This window comes from Lepidochelys olivacea (assembly GCF_965140295.1).
Source record: "Lepidochelys olivacea isolate rLepOli2 genome assembly, chromosome: 4".
Taxonomy (NCBI): domain Eukaryota; kingdom Metazoa; phylum Chordata; order Testudines; family Cheloniidae; genus Lepidochelys; species Lepidochelys olivacea.
Window position 1 is genome coordinate 128,948,750 of NC_140414.1, and position 13,997 is coordinate 128,962,746.

At 38.3% G+C, this 13,997-nt stretch overlaps 1 protein-coding gene across 2 annotated transcripts in view; it reads right to left on the minus strand.

Moving 5' to 3' along the window:
* The window catches only part of HTT (huntingtin), a 183,800-nt gene that overhangs the window by 142,447 nt on the left and 27,356 nt on the right, over positions 1-13,997 (minus strand). For both annotated transcript variants that reach the window (XM_084626754.1, XM_084626753.1), the window contains exons 9-12: positions 13,349-13,553; positions 12,326-12,373; positions 6,268-6,348; positions 4,708-5,072 (exon numbers count right to left, since the gene is read on the minus strand). In XM_084626754.1, coding sequence (XP_084482880.1) covers positions 4,708-5,072; positions 6,268-6,348; positions 12,326-12,373; positions 13,349-13,553 — 699 coding nt within the window. The remainder of the gene's footprint in view (positions 1-4,707; positions 5,073-6,267; positions 6,349-12,325; positions 12,374-13,348; positions 13,554-13,997) is intronic.

The window sequence follows — 13,997 nt, forward strand, 5'->3', positions numbered from 1 at the left end:
GAAGAGGTAGCATTCTTGGATTTCATAATGGCAGGAAGCTGCACAAACAAAAACAGGCAGAAAAAGCCCACAGCCCAAAGGATAACAAATTTAACACAAAAAAGGCAAGCCTGGCACACCTGATCATATAGGATATAACCACTTTCAGAATTTTCACTCCACTTATTTGGATTTCAAAATCCTATTGTGTATATGTTTAGTTTAACTTCTCTCCTTACTTGTCTAAACCTATAAGAGATTTAGATTTATACACTAATACTCTGCTTTATTATTACCATGGTTAAAAATTGGTTAAAAATAAACAAATACAAAATATTATATAATAAAATAATACAAATAGACAAAGATTAAAATATTTTAAAGGCCAAATCATTACATTAATGTGTGTTTAAAATAAATATTTTTGAACAGTAATTGTGAAGCAGTTTCTCTTTTGCTTACCTGCCAAAACTCAAGTTCAGTGTTCCACATTACCCGGGGGAAAGCTTATGACAATGTAGGAAGTACGATTTTAGATAACTGTTTTGATTAGCTGTTGCAGAGAAGATTCCAAACCCTGAACTCAGGTTTTGGCAGATAAATAAAAACTCTTTCAAACACTGGTTTTTAAAATGCATTTGTATTTTACACTATGGTTTTACAATAAAAGTGACTAGAAATGGCATTGTAGGGTTCCATAATGACTGAACATGATTTCCAAAGCAAATGGAAACCACAATAAGATTCACCAGGACAAATTCTAACTTCAGTTACATTTGTTGCAATACCATCATCAAATTCTGTTCTGAATGAATTTACATGTACTGAATTAAAGATCTGAATATTAAGCAATTTGTTTGCTTCATAAAAATTCCAGTTAATTTTTCATGCAATTTTAATAAAGCTTAATAATTGTTATAATGATCATTTGCAAGACTGAATGTGATCTGCAACTATAAGCTCTTCACTCTCAATTGCCCATTTAATTAAAGGTCATTTTCACTGGGTTTGAATTGGAGCTGCTTAGTTATGATTTGTAGTTCAAGCATTTTAATGCACACATCAGCTATTTACCCAAGTATTTATGATTGCATCTAAAATGGTTAACTCTTAACCTGTTTGCTAAATACCAGGTGACCTCTGGGTATTTCCAAGTTCATTGTTTAAATAATTATCAACTTACAGTACAAGATGCCTTTCAGAGGCAATTTATGTATGTATTAAGCATCACTAAACCTCACTGAAGATGGTATGTACTGGATTTCCCAAGCAGGTACAGCAACTCCTCACTTAACGTCGTCCCGGTTAACATTGTTTCGTTGTTACATTGCTGATCAATTAGGGAACATGCTCGTTTAAAGTTGTGCAATGCTCCCTTATAAAGTTGTTTGGCAGCCACCTGCTTTGTCCACTACTTGCAGAAAGAGCAGCCAGCTGAAGGTAGTTGGTGGGGGCTTGGAAACAGGGTGGACCCCCCCATCAGCTCCCTGCTCCCCTAAGTTCCCTGTGCAGCAGCCTATCAATTGCCAGGCAATTCAGCCATTCCTCTGGCACACTGTGTGTGCTGCTCCTATCCTCTGCCTTGGAGCTGTTCCCAGGAGCCTCCTGCTTGCTGAGGGGGGGAGAGGGGGAGCAGGAGGGAGAGCGAGGGGAGAAGGGTGCTAATGTCAGGGTGTCCCTCTCCTCCCCCCCACTCCTTTACCCCATCTCCACGGGGGGGGGGGGGGGAGAACAGGGCTCAGGATGGAGGAAGCTTGCTGGCAGCAGCAGCTGTCTCAACTTGCTGGTCTTCTTAAAAAGACAGCGTACTTAGAAAGGGGTCAGCATTCTTAAAGGGGCAATGCTAGTCTCTATCTCTCTCACACACACACACACACACACAGAGGGTATGTGTGTCTCTCGGTCTCTTTCTGACATGCTGTCTCCCCTCCTTCCATTCAGGCTGCCTTGTAGAGTGTGAGGCTACATTAACAACAATGCGTTAACCCTTGAGGGCTCAGCCAGTGCTAAATCACCCTGGGAAACATCCCATCCTCTAATTTCACCTCCTCAACCAAGCTTCACAATCAATCATTGCTGCATACTGTATTAAATTGTTTAAAACTTATACCGTGTATATGTACACACAAAAAATATTTTATACACACACAAATATATGTGTGTGTGTGTGTGTGTGTGTGTGTGTACACATGTAAAATATAGTCTCTTGTCTGGCAAAAAAAATGTCCCTGGAACCTAACCCCCCCATTTACATTAATTCTTATGGGGAAATTGGATTTGCTTAACATCATTTCACTTAAAATAACATTTTTCAGGAACATAACTACAATATTAAGCAAGCAGTTACTGTACCAAGAAAATATGAAAGCCTTCGATAATTTTAGATTGCAACTCATGTTGAAAAGAACTATGTACAACCTTGTGTGTCCAAACTTAACTGTTCATTTCCAGAGTTCACAATCCCAGTACATTAGAGCAATGGTTATGTGCTAAGCGAGCATACTAAACACTGAAAGGAGGAAATAAAAGATATGTAAGTGTTAAAAACTGCCAGTGAAGGACGTATTTGTAAACTGTGATCATCCAGCTCAGCAAATTGGTACTTCTCCGTTAAAGCGGAATCTTGGGCTTTACGATTTAAACTTTATTTAATTACTTATGGATATCTTGTATTCTTCATCGCTTGAAGTTGTAAATCAAGACTGGGTATCTTTCTAAAAACTATGCTATAGCTCAAACAGAAATTACAGGCTTGATGCAGAAAGTACTCGGTGAGAGTCTATGGCCTGTGTGATGCAGAAGGTCAGACTATGATCCTAATTGTCCTTTCTGGTCTTAATATTTATGAATTTAAAAAAGCTTAAGACTCCAGTCTTTATGATTGCAAAGATAACTGTCAAAATCTGAACAAGTCTAAACCAATGCAGTTATATTAGCCCAAACATGCAGACAGCCTGAAGCAACAGCTTTAAGGGAAGTGGGAACTCTCCAATTCTTCTGAATATAGTATTCACTCTGAAGCTTGAGGATGACCACTTAAACATCAACAATGTTAACTATCTCACTACTAGGAGCTTCCAAGAAAGGAGAGGGTCAATCCTATTACTGAGATCTGTACTATCTACTGTGAACACCAGGTCATTTTTGCATCATGAGCATTTAAGTGCTGGTCAGAGTTTGAGAAAATATTACCATTCCTCTCCTGCACAGTCTGACCCCACTTTTGTGCAAGAGTACCTGTTTGCCATACTTGTAAAATAACCATTTTTAAAAATAACTCAATAGGTCATTTATTCTTCCCAACTTATCTTCAATAAGTTCACAGAGCTGCTTTTAGGTCAAGCACTGACAACACATTTGGAAGCCTGAATTGAGGGTTGATATGCTACATATCTGCATTTGATTGTCGTTTGCCAAATCCATTGAAAAAAAAACTTTTTTTAAAACAAAAACCAAAAAAAGCATTAGTGTCTTTTGAACTGTTCTTTTTCAACTACATGACATCTTCACCAAAAAGAGACGGGCTTGCTGAAATATCTGTAGAGTACACTACTGAATAAATGCTTGAAGCAAGCATAAAAGCATCAATATGTGGTATATATGAAGTTATGCAATGTTCAAACGATATACACCTCTACCCCAATATAACACGAATTTGGATATAATGCGGTAAAGCAGCGCTCTGGGGGGTGGGGCTGCGCACTCCAGTGGATCAGCATGTCTGGCTCCGACATGCTGCTCTGAGCAATGTGTTAAGAGTGCAGGGCTGGGGCCAAGGGGTTGGATAAGGGGCAGAGGGTCTCGGGGGACGGTCAGGGGACAGGGAGCAAGCGGGGGTTGGATGGTTCAGAAGTTCTGGGGGCGGGGCGGTCAGGGGCATTGAATAGGGCGTGGGAATCCCGGGGGGCCTGTCATGGGTCAGGGGTGTGGATAGGGGTTAGGGCAGTCAGGGGACAGGGAGGGGGGGGGGGGATTTGATGGGTCTGGGGTTCTGAGGGCTCAGGGGGCGGGAAGTGACTATGAATAACAGAAATGCTCGAGGCCAAAGCAAGTTTGATATAATGCAGTTTCACCTATAACGAGGTAAGATTTTTTGGCTCCCGAGGACCGTTATATTGGGATAGGAGGTGTAACAGAAATTCCAAGAGGGTATAACAAGAGGTATTAAAACAATTTCCAAGGGAGAAAGCACAGGCAATAAGCCACAGAATATGAAACATGAAAGCATGAGGTTGAAACACTCAGACTTGAGGGGTATTATCTATTATTCCAAATGGAAGGTTCACCCTTTAACACTTTCACTAGCCTTTTTAAACTGAAGGTTTACAATTTAGTTAGTTTTAAGGGTTAACATACTATTAAAAAAGAAGCATGTAATATTTAGAAAGTTTCTCATGAAAACCCATTAATATTTTCATTCTTTTAGTGAGAAGAGTAATTTTATAGTGTGTTTAATACTTAGAGGTCAAGTTTAAAGCCTTGTGTTCAAACACATTTTATAAACAGCAATTCATTTTTTAAAGCTGCAGTGAAAGTGTTAAAATGAGGTCAAGCTCTCAGTTAAAGCTATGAGCTGCTGACCTTTTCAGTGCTATTAACTGAGGACGGAAAAGCAGAAGATGAATAAGTAGATGTGTCCAAGACTGGGCCCTCCATGGAGGAGCTCTGAGATATGTCAGGCCCCTGAGTAGAAGACTGGGATACCCGCTCTGCCAGTTGCACACTTACAATTTCAGAACTGTCCGAAGGGGTCACAGCTGAATCTGGACCTTCTGTGGTAGTCTGAGAGCTATCACTAACTGGTGAAGAAGCCTGCGTGCCATCATTCATGTCCATAGTGGGGTCTGACTGGACAGTGCTGATTTGGCTGGAGCTCCGACTAAGCATGTCATCCTCTTCCCCTTCAGTAGTTGTGCTGGCCAAATCACAACTGGTCACGTCTACAGAGTCTGATTGCAAAGTATGTTGTGAACGTGGCTGCTCAGTGATGATGTCATGTCCTGTGGGATCAGCTGCAGAACTTACTATTGATCCAGCTGTTGATACTCCTGATGAAGAAGCTAATTCACTGGTTATCTCACTCTTCATAGAGGCTGAAACAAAAAGCAATTAGTGATCCAAAGTCATCTATCAAGAAAATATTATCTGTATACACTTTAAGGAAAAGATTAGAACACCAAAGAAAAATAAAATAATCAAATTCAGTTTTGCATCCCGATATAAAACTGGATTAAGGGAAAAGATTTAGAAGGAAGCAGTGAATGAAGCAATAAAATATTGCTAGGGACATAAATGCCTGTAAGCCATTTAGGTATAGTACAGCCTTTTTAACTTTTCATTGCTTCTTCTATGAAGGCTGTATAACCAGCACCTCAAGGCCCATATTTAGTCCTTTTGGATTTGAACACTGCAGTCCAAGAACCATCTTTTTTAACTCTGGGTTAAAGATGCCAGAAGCAGGGTTTTAAAGTTCAGGAAGAAAATATATGCAAATTTGGACATGAGTCTGAGTTTCTAAACAGTACGCATCTTCTATTTTAAACAAAATATTATTTGTTCATCTTCTGTTACGATGATTGCTAACAGCACTTTAAAAACAACATTTTAAAATAACAGCAAGAAACTGTTGCAAAAGACTAGAATGAGGAAGATGAGAAGGTAGGCAGATATTTTAAAGGGAAATTGTGTGATAAAAACACCTTGTGAAAGCTTATTTACTTACTGTCACAAGAAACACAAAGATTACAAAAAAATTCTATAGATTTCAATTTGTTTACTTAGTGTATTTCACAGCACACTGTGTATAGGCAGTCTCTCTCATTTTCAGGTATTTCAACACAACAATAATGAATAGAAACATTTTGTTAAAATAGGAAAAATATAATTGTAAAGAGAAAGATTGGCAGGACTACTCAGGAACATGTGTAGTACTTAAAACTACTTTCAACTCTTTTTAGATTTTAAATTCATTTTTATCCCTTTAAATTAAGTTTTGAAATAATGATTCTTTTAAAAACATGATGCCACATTAAACACCTTTTATGTTGTTTCCCCTTTAATCCTCAACTATGTAAATTCCATAATCACAGTTGAATTAAATTTTTAACAATCTCCACACTTCATAAACCAACAAAAGATAAATCGTAAAGGTGATGGTAAAATATAACTGTATGTAGCGTTGGGCTATTCCATTTTTAGTCGATCATATTTTAAGAACAGACACTTATTTGCTATTCAAGGCGAACACATTATAGAAAGGCAGAAGTGCTAAAAAGAATGCAGTCCTACCTGCAAAAGTTGCAGTGCTGACTTCTGACCGCGTTTCAGGGTCATCCTCCAAGCCTTCTTCTTCGCCAAAAAGTACTTTACCTGATAAATGATGCAGCAATGGAATTTTTAAGTTTGCTAAAAATGCTATCCTATGCCCTGGAAACAGTCTAAATTCTTTTTTTTAAAAAAAGAGACAAGGTAGGTTAGGTAATATTATTGGACCAACTTCTGTTGGCAAGAGAGACAAGCTTTCAAGCTACACAAAGCTCTTCTTCAGGGCTGGGAAACGTACTCAAGAGTATCACAGAGCTAAACAATCTGTTCCATCTTGTATTTAGGTGTGACACTCTTGAGTACATTTCCCAGACCTGAAGAAGAGCTCCGTTTAAGTTCAAAAGCTTCTCTCTCATCCACAGAAGTTGATCCAATTAAAGATATTACCTCACTCACCTTGTTGAATATCCCGGAACCAACACGGCTACAACACTGCACACATGAAAAGTGTCTGATGTAAAATTTCTACCCTTTTTGAAGTAAATTATCTATCATTGCACTGAAAAAATATCCAAGTTATTATAAAATAATGAATATTGGGAAAATGAATAAGAGAAAGAGCAGACAGCATCTTACTATGTAGTCAGGAGAGAAGTGGACAATGACAAAAGGACAAAACGAAAGCTGATTATTTTGTGACAGTCTGGGGATCTGTTTATGTGAACTTATGAATTCCAGTCTTTTATGAATTCCCTGTATGTTTAAACCCTTACTGATAGCTTTCATTGTATCCCTGCATCAATTCTCTTGTTTTAAAGGGAGAAGGTCTGGGTGTCTCCCCTGAATAGAGCAGACATTAAGGACCATGAGCATTGCAATAACCTTGCCTTATCAGGGTATTAAATTCTACCAGCCACAAATGTTTGGCTTGCAAATGTCTCTTATCCCCAGTAACAAAGACTGAGGGTTGGAGACAGCAGGCCATAAAGAATTACAGAGTGGAAATACTCCAAGGAAAGGACAGGAAGAGTACTGGATTCTGTTGTTAAAAGGGAAACTCTCCAACAAGGAGGTAGCATATCAAAACTAGAAGACAAGACTGGGCAGGAGTAGAAGGGCTGGAGAATTCTGGACTTGCTGGAAGATGTTGATTAAGACCCGAAGGGCTCTCAGAAGGGCTGAGAAAAAGAAGGAGGGTGTTTGATATTTTTTCATAGATCTGTATATCCCGTATGCTTTGTCTATGGCCAGGTCTACACTACAGACTTTTGCCAGCATAGCTCTGTCAGTCAGGGGTGTAAAGAGGTGTGATCCCTGACTGACAGCTGTCTCACCAAAAGCCTCTCATGTAGATGCAGTTATTCCAGTAAAAGCACAGTTTTGCTGGTACAACTTGCATCCACACTAGGAGCCTTCTGCCAGCATACACGTACCAATATAGATATACCAGCAAAGCACTCAAAATATAGACCTGGCCAAGGAAGTGTGTGTGGTTTAGAAGTGTGTTTGCAAAGTCTGTGTGTTACTGGTTTTAATTGTCACAAAATCCCCAAAGGGTGAAACAGTAATCCAGAGTACCCACGAGGATGGAGCTCTGAAGAAGGCATGCATGAGCTCCTGGTGAGACTTGGGATGTCCACACTAGTCTTGGGATCGAGGCGAGTTCAGCTGCTGGGCTCCACATCCCGAGAAGGGGTAACCAGCATTGCAGTCTGCACCCCAGGAGTGAGCCTGAAAGGCCAGAGCAAGTCCATGGCTGGATGCTGCTCACACTCAGTAAATTCAAAAGCATGTGGGGGATGCAAAGTCTGAGTTTAATAAAGCAGCCTAATAAATCCCATAATGGGGTGCTCAACCAGGGCTTTTAAAAAAAGTGTGTATAGGTTACACAAAGATGCAAAACCCCACCTAATGCAATAAGATAAAACATTTAAAAAGATCCAGGAAACAAGAGTTACTGTGATAATGGTATTAGCAGCTTATGTGACACATACTATACAGTAAACTAAACTACATATTTAGAAAGACTAACCAGTAATCCAAAATGTGTGGCAGAGAATTCTGTTTTGCATTTCCAATTTTGTTTTCTTTTATGATGCAGCCACAAGGCTGCATCAACACAGACATTTGCATTTAACATTCTTGGTTTTGTATTTTTCATGTGAAGAAAAAAAATGAAACACAGCTCTGATAATACAGAGTTGCAGAATTGTCTTTATGCAGAGCACTATAAGGAAAAATGTAGTTGTGGCATTATGGAATTGTGCAATTCTACAGTACTCAGGAAAAATAATGCAAAAAAAAAGACAACTAAAAAAATCTATTCTACAACAAATGTTTAGGCTTCTCTTTTTTATTTTTTACGCTGTAAAAGCATAAGAACATTTTTTTAAAATAATTAAGTGATATAAGTTACAGGTCATTTAAATCATGCTGAAAATGGTTGAGTATACTTAAGGTCATACTTTGTTCTGAACCTCAAGCATAGAAGACTCAGTATGTGATCATTAAAGGTGACCAACAAAGGGAAAATAAGTGGGTTTTTGCCCTTTTTATTTCTCCTTGATGGATAAAGGAATGGTCATTTTTGGCTTGGTTTTTACAACTGAAATGTAAAGTCTTGAATTCTCCACTCCGCTAGCAAAAAATGGAATAGTGGGATGATCTCAAAACAGATAAGTGAAGACCGAACTACCAAGAGAGTGGGTTTTTCTGGAAAAAAAATTTTACAATCCAAAAATTGTAACACTTATTTAATTCAAACCTGGACAAACTAGGAAAATAAACACTTTCCTGGAAAGATTCAACACTTTCTCCTCATTCAAATCCTTCCTAAAAACCACTACTTCTCTGATACTACAAGTAGCATGCTACTAATTTGCCCACTGCTCCAAGCTTCCTCGCATTTTTTATAATCCACATATTCTGGATTTTCAAGGTCCTCAGGACAGACGCTGTACTTTGTGTGCAGGCCAGTCACACTATCAATGATAAATCATACATACACGCACCTATACCCATGAAGGGATGAGAAAACTCCTACTAGAATTTCCTCCACCAAAACTAGGGAAGACGATATTTCATTTTCCAATCTTTCATGCATTTAGACATTTTAAAGAAACCAAAAGGAACAGTTTTCAGTTTCCCAAGAAGGTAACCTTTAAGATTAAGTGCAAAGTAGGTTATGAACAAAAGCTGATGTCAACTTTAGCTCTGTTCAGGACCCTTTGTATAATATGATTATGTGGCCATGTTAATGACCAGATAATTGCCCTTTTGTTTTTAAGATGCTGTACAGTTGTGGTCCAATATGTAAGCATTCATTTAGAAAATATGTCTTTTAGTCTTATGGTTGACAAGACAGCCTTCAAAATATAGCCCAAACATGAACCAAAGCTAAAACCAGATTCTTGGTGCTATTGCTTCAGGGTGAGTACAGGATATTACAGAGTGCTGGGAGTGGAATCAAATGCTGCTGTGTTTCTCCCTCCCTTTCCTCACCTCTCCACCCACTGACCCATGGGGAGCATATTAGAAGTCCAATAGCCCCACTCCCAGCAGAAAGAGAAGAACCCCAATGCTCTATATGCCAGTAAATGGCAAAATTTGAAATCCACTTCAATGCAACTATCTACTTCTGCTAACTTTTAAAGTCTTCTCTAAAAGAGGAATGCATCTTTGAAATTCATAGGAAGAACTGGGATAATTACACTGAATATGCTATTCATTTATACTGAAAAATGCAGGAATAAACATGAAGTATGGGATTAAAACATGCATAAGTAAAGAAATTCAGTTAGGATACTACAATAACCGTAGTTCAACCCTTGGCTTGTTTAGCCTAACCAAAAAAAGGCTTAGGGGAGATATTATCTCTCTCTATATATACACATCAGAGGGACAACCAACAGGGAAGGAGAGGAGTTATTTCAGTTAAGCCTCAATGTGGACACAAGAACAAATGACCATCAACAAGATTAGGCTCAAAATTATGTGAAGGTTCCTAACCAACAGAGGAGTGAAGTTCTGGAACAGCCTTCCAAGGGAAACAGTGGGGGCAAAAAACCTAACTGGCTTCAAGAATGAGCTTGATAAGCTTATGGAGGGGAAGGTGTGATGGGACTGCCTATAATGGCATGCGGCCCATTGGCAACTGCCAGTAGCAAAACTCTCCAGTGGCTGGAGACGGGACACTAGATGGGGAGAGCTCTGAGTTAGTACAGAGAATTCTCTCTCAGGTATCTGCCTGGTTGATCTTGCCCACGTGCTCAGGGTCTGACTGCCATATTTGCAGTCAGGAAGGAATTTCCCCCTGGGACAGACTGGCAGAAACCCTGGGGGGTTTTTGCTTTCCTCTGCAGTATGGGGGCATGGGTCATTTGCAGGTTTAAACTATGGTAAATGGTGAATTCTCTGTAAATTGAAGTCTTTAAGCATGATTTGAGGACTTTAGTAACTCAGCTAGAGGTCAGGGATCTATTTCAGGAGTGGGTGGCTAAGGTTCTGATGTCCTGCACATTGCAGGCCCCAGACTAGATGATCACAATGGTCCCTTCAGACCTCAAAGTTTGCCACATGCAACTACATGTAAACTACAATATCAGCTCTCATTTCACGATCATCTAACAGGCAGGACCATGACATTAAGCAATGATACAAGCTGTGAAAATGTGTTTTATCAAATGAGGATTATATTCATTCATTAATTGTAGAGAGTTTAATGTTTCTGAATTTAACGACTGTTTAATCTATAATTAGTAACGTATAAACGTATTTTATTAAAGACCTACTGCTATATTCAAAACATTTAAACCAAACATGAAAAACAAAGATTATACCTTTATTAGTATAAAGTGAACACCACGTTGCACTAATTTTGTTGCATAGTAAACTGGCTTCCAGATTCATATAGAAATAGGTTCTACTTTATCAACACGATCTCTTCCTTTATCTTTCCTAAAAAGAGTCTTATATAGACCTATTGCTGTAGCTCGCAAACATCCACCTCATTCAGCAATATCAGAGTTTAATCACATTAAGCTACTTTCTTATCACACTAAGGTCAAGGCTAGTTTATTTTTTATTTATTTTCAAACACACAAAATCACCAATTAGAGGGGGAAAAGAGCATATTCGGAACAATGTAAATTAGGTGCTGTAGAGGTCCTAATTGCTGTAGAGGCAACACATGCTTGTTGAATCCCCATTCTACTTCTAAACTGTTAATCCAAATAAAGGTATTTTTCTCCCTTATACTGCCTTCTCTACCCCAAATCCTATACTGGAATTCACTAGCACAGACCCCTGTTCCCACACAGAATGCCACAGAAGCCAATGGGATTTTGCACAGGCACAGCAGGAGTCAGAACTAATGAATCCTGACCTAGGGTGCGGTTTATAATGGCTCCATTCCTGCTATCGAGCTTCTTTAGAAAGCTACACAAGTATGACTAAACATGAAGTACGTTATTATGGTCAAACCGTGCACAGAATGTTTAAGGATGAGAGCTCAAACTAAGATTTTGACAAACCTCAGTGACAGAGAAAAAAATCAAAATGATAGTGGCATTTTAAGTCATAAGTGAGCAGTGTTAGTCATCACAGGACAGACAAATCAGATCAGACCACAAGTGGCATTTTAAAACATGCAAGACATACACATGCATTAGTGAAGGAATGAAACAGTGAGAAAGATCAAAAAGCATAATTTTCCAATTTGTCTCTTAACTGTTGTGTTTGTTTCATTACAGGTCAAATATTGTTGTAAAAAAAGGTAACCGGGCCCTGTTCAGAGATTAATTTTTAGAAATGGTGCTGAAAATGTGAAAGCTGCATCAGTAATGATCAGGATAATTCTGTCAGCAAAGCAAAGAAAAAAATAGTAATAACGTTTCTGCTTTTTGAATTACTTCACTATATCTTGGTTGTAATGTCAAACTCTGACAAAAATTAGATTTATACTCTTCAATCCCAGTTGCAAAGAGGAACGCATTACTGAATGGAAATCAAAATTTAGCAAGACAATCAAGTGAAAAATCAGAAAATAATGTGATTAAGCAATTGTGATTCTGAAGATAGTCACCTTTTAGTTTTCTTGACAGAACAGGGCTGCACGAAGACCCCCCTCTAGCTGCAAATCACAAAGTAACAAAATCAGGGAAAAGAACAGAGCTGCTAAAATTAAGAAGGAATTCTAACAGCCTCATAAGGCCATTAGACAAAGATTAGAAATTAAATAGAAAAATGTGTTTCCTTTAAGGTTTCAATCCTTGTCAGGTAGAGCAGCTCTAAAATGTTGTGCTCAGACACTTCTTTGCACTCTAGGGGGGGAAGGGGAGAACTCAACTGAAGTTTTTCACTTTTAAAAATATACTATTCATTTACCATTGCAGCGTTGTGGTCTTTTTTTGCCTGGCTGCTGAATTACTATCTATTCGCAACAAACTTGTAAATCAGAGCAATTGGAATATTCATTCTTCCGTCTAATATAAAAAAATGAGTTTACCATAAAAGTGAAGTTTTTTTAAAAAATCCAATAGGAAAAGAAGATTTTCATTTCAGAAATTTAAAGAGTTAAGACAATATTTTATTTATAAGAACATGTACTTCATAGACAAGAGCATCAAAACCTAAAAGAAAATTATAGACAAGCTTAATAGTTACACTGAGAATTTATGATCATTGTTGGTCATAAACTAGACAATTGGCAATGAGCTTTCATAGTTAATGTACATTTTTATTAGATCAGCTTTCCACGCACCACTGCCTGGTCAAAAGATTGGTAAGAAGGGTATTAATTTTCTCATAAAGTTATCAATTAGAATGGTGGTCTTACAACTTTTGGTTAAACGAAAGGAGATACAAGTACAAAACATAAGACTGAACTAAGATATTTATATTAGAAATATTGTCCCAAACTCCAATCTTTTCCAATTTCCTCTATATGCATAAAGAATCTACACACTTGCTTCTGAAAAAGCCTGACATTTCCACACACAGGTTTTAAACACACATTTTTTTTAATCATTTTGGCTAACTAAGGAATTTAAAGAGCCTGCAAAGTGTGTGTTGATCTCTCAGCTAAAACGCCAAAAATATTGCTTACCTAGAAGCTCCACTATGCTTCCACTGCGGCTTCTGCTGATAGACTCGTCTTTGGATACACTGACCTGTGTAATGCCTCCTGAAGTGGTCAGGGCATGAAGAAGATCAGGCGGTGGTGTTCTAAAAAGTTGCTGTAATAGTTCTAAAGCTCCAGTCACAACATTGTGGTCCTGGTGCTGAGTGTAATGCAAAGTCAATTCATAGACCTATAAATCAAAGAATCCTTAGTAGTAAATATTTATAACTATCTCCTTTTCTAAATAGGCTTATACCACCCTTGCAGCCACAGGTTCTAAGCAACTTTCAGTAGTGCACTAAGTGACGTGACTAACATCTGTCACATGCAGTTTGTTTTCTCTCATCCTCTCCCCACAGAGAAAACTCTGTGTGCAGTGTGTTTTGTTTTGGTAGGATTTTTATTTTTAAAAAGGTACACACTGCTATATTAGAGAAGGCAAGTCAAATAAGTGTGCTTTGCACTTGAAGCGGAAGGTGGCAAGGTTTGTGATGGTCCTTTGCTCCTGCAGGACTACTAATTCATAATATTGCCATTGCACTTTGCTTTGCAGTGATATTTATATTTTGCCAGTCACTGGGCAAACATATAATCAAATAATGAATAATACTGACAAAAAGTGAACTCTGAACCC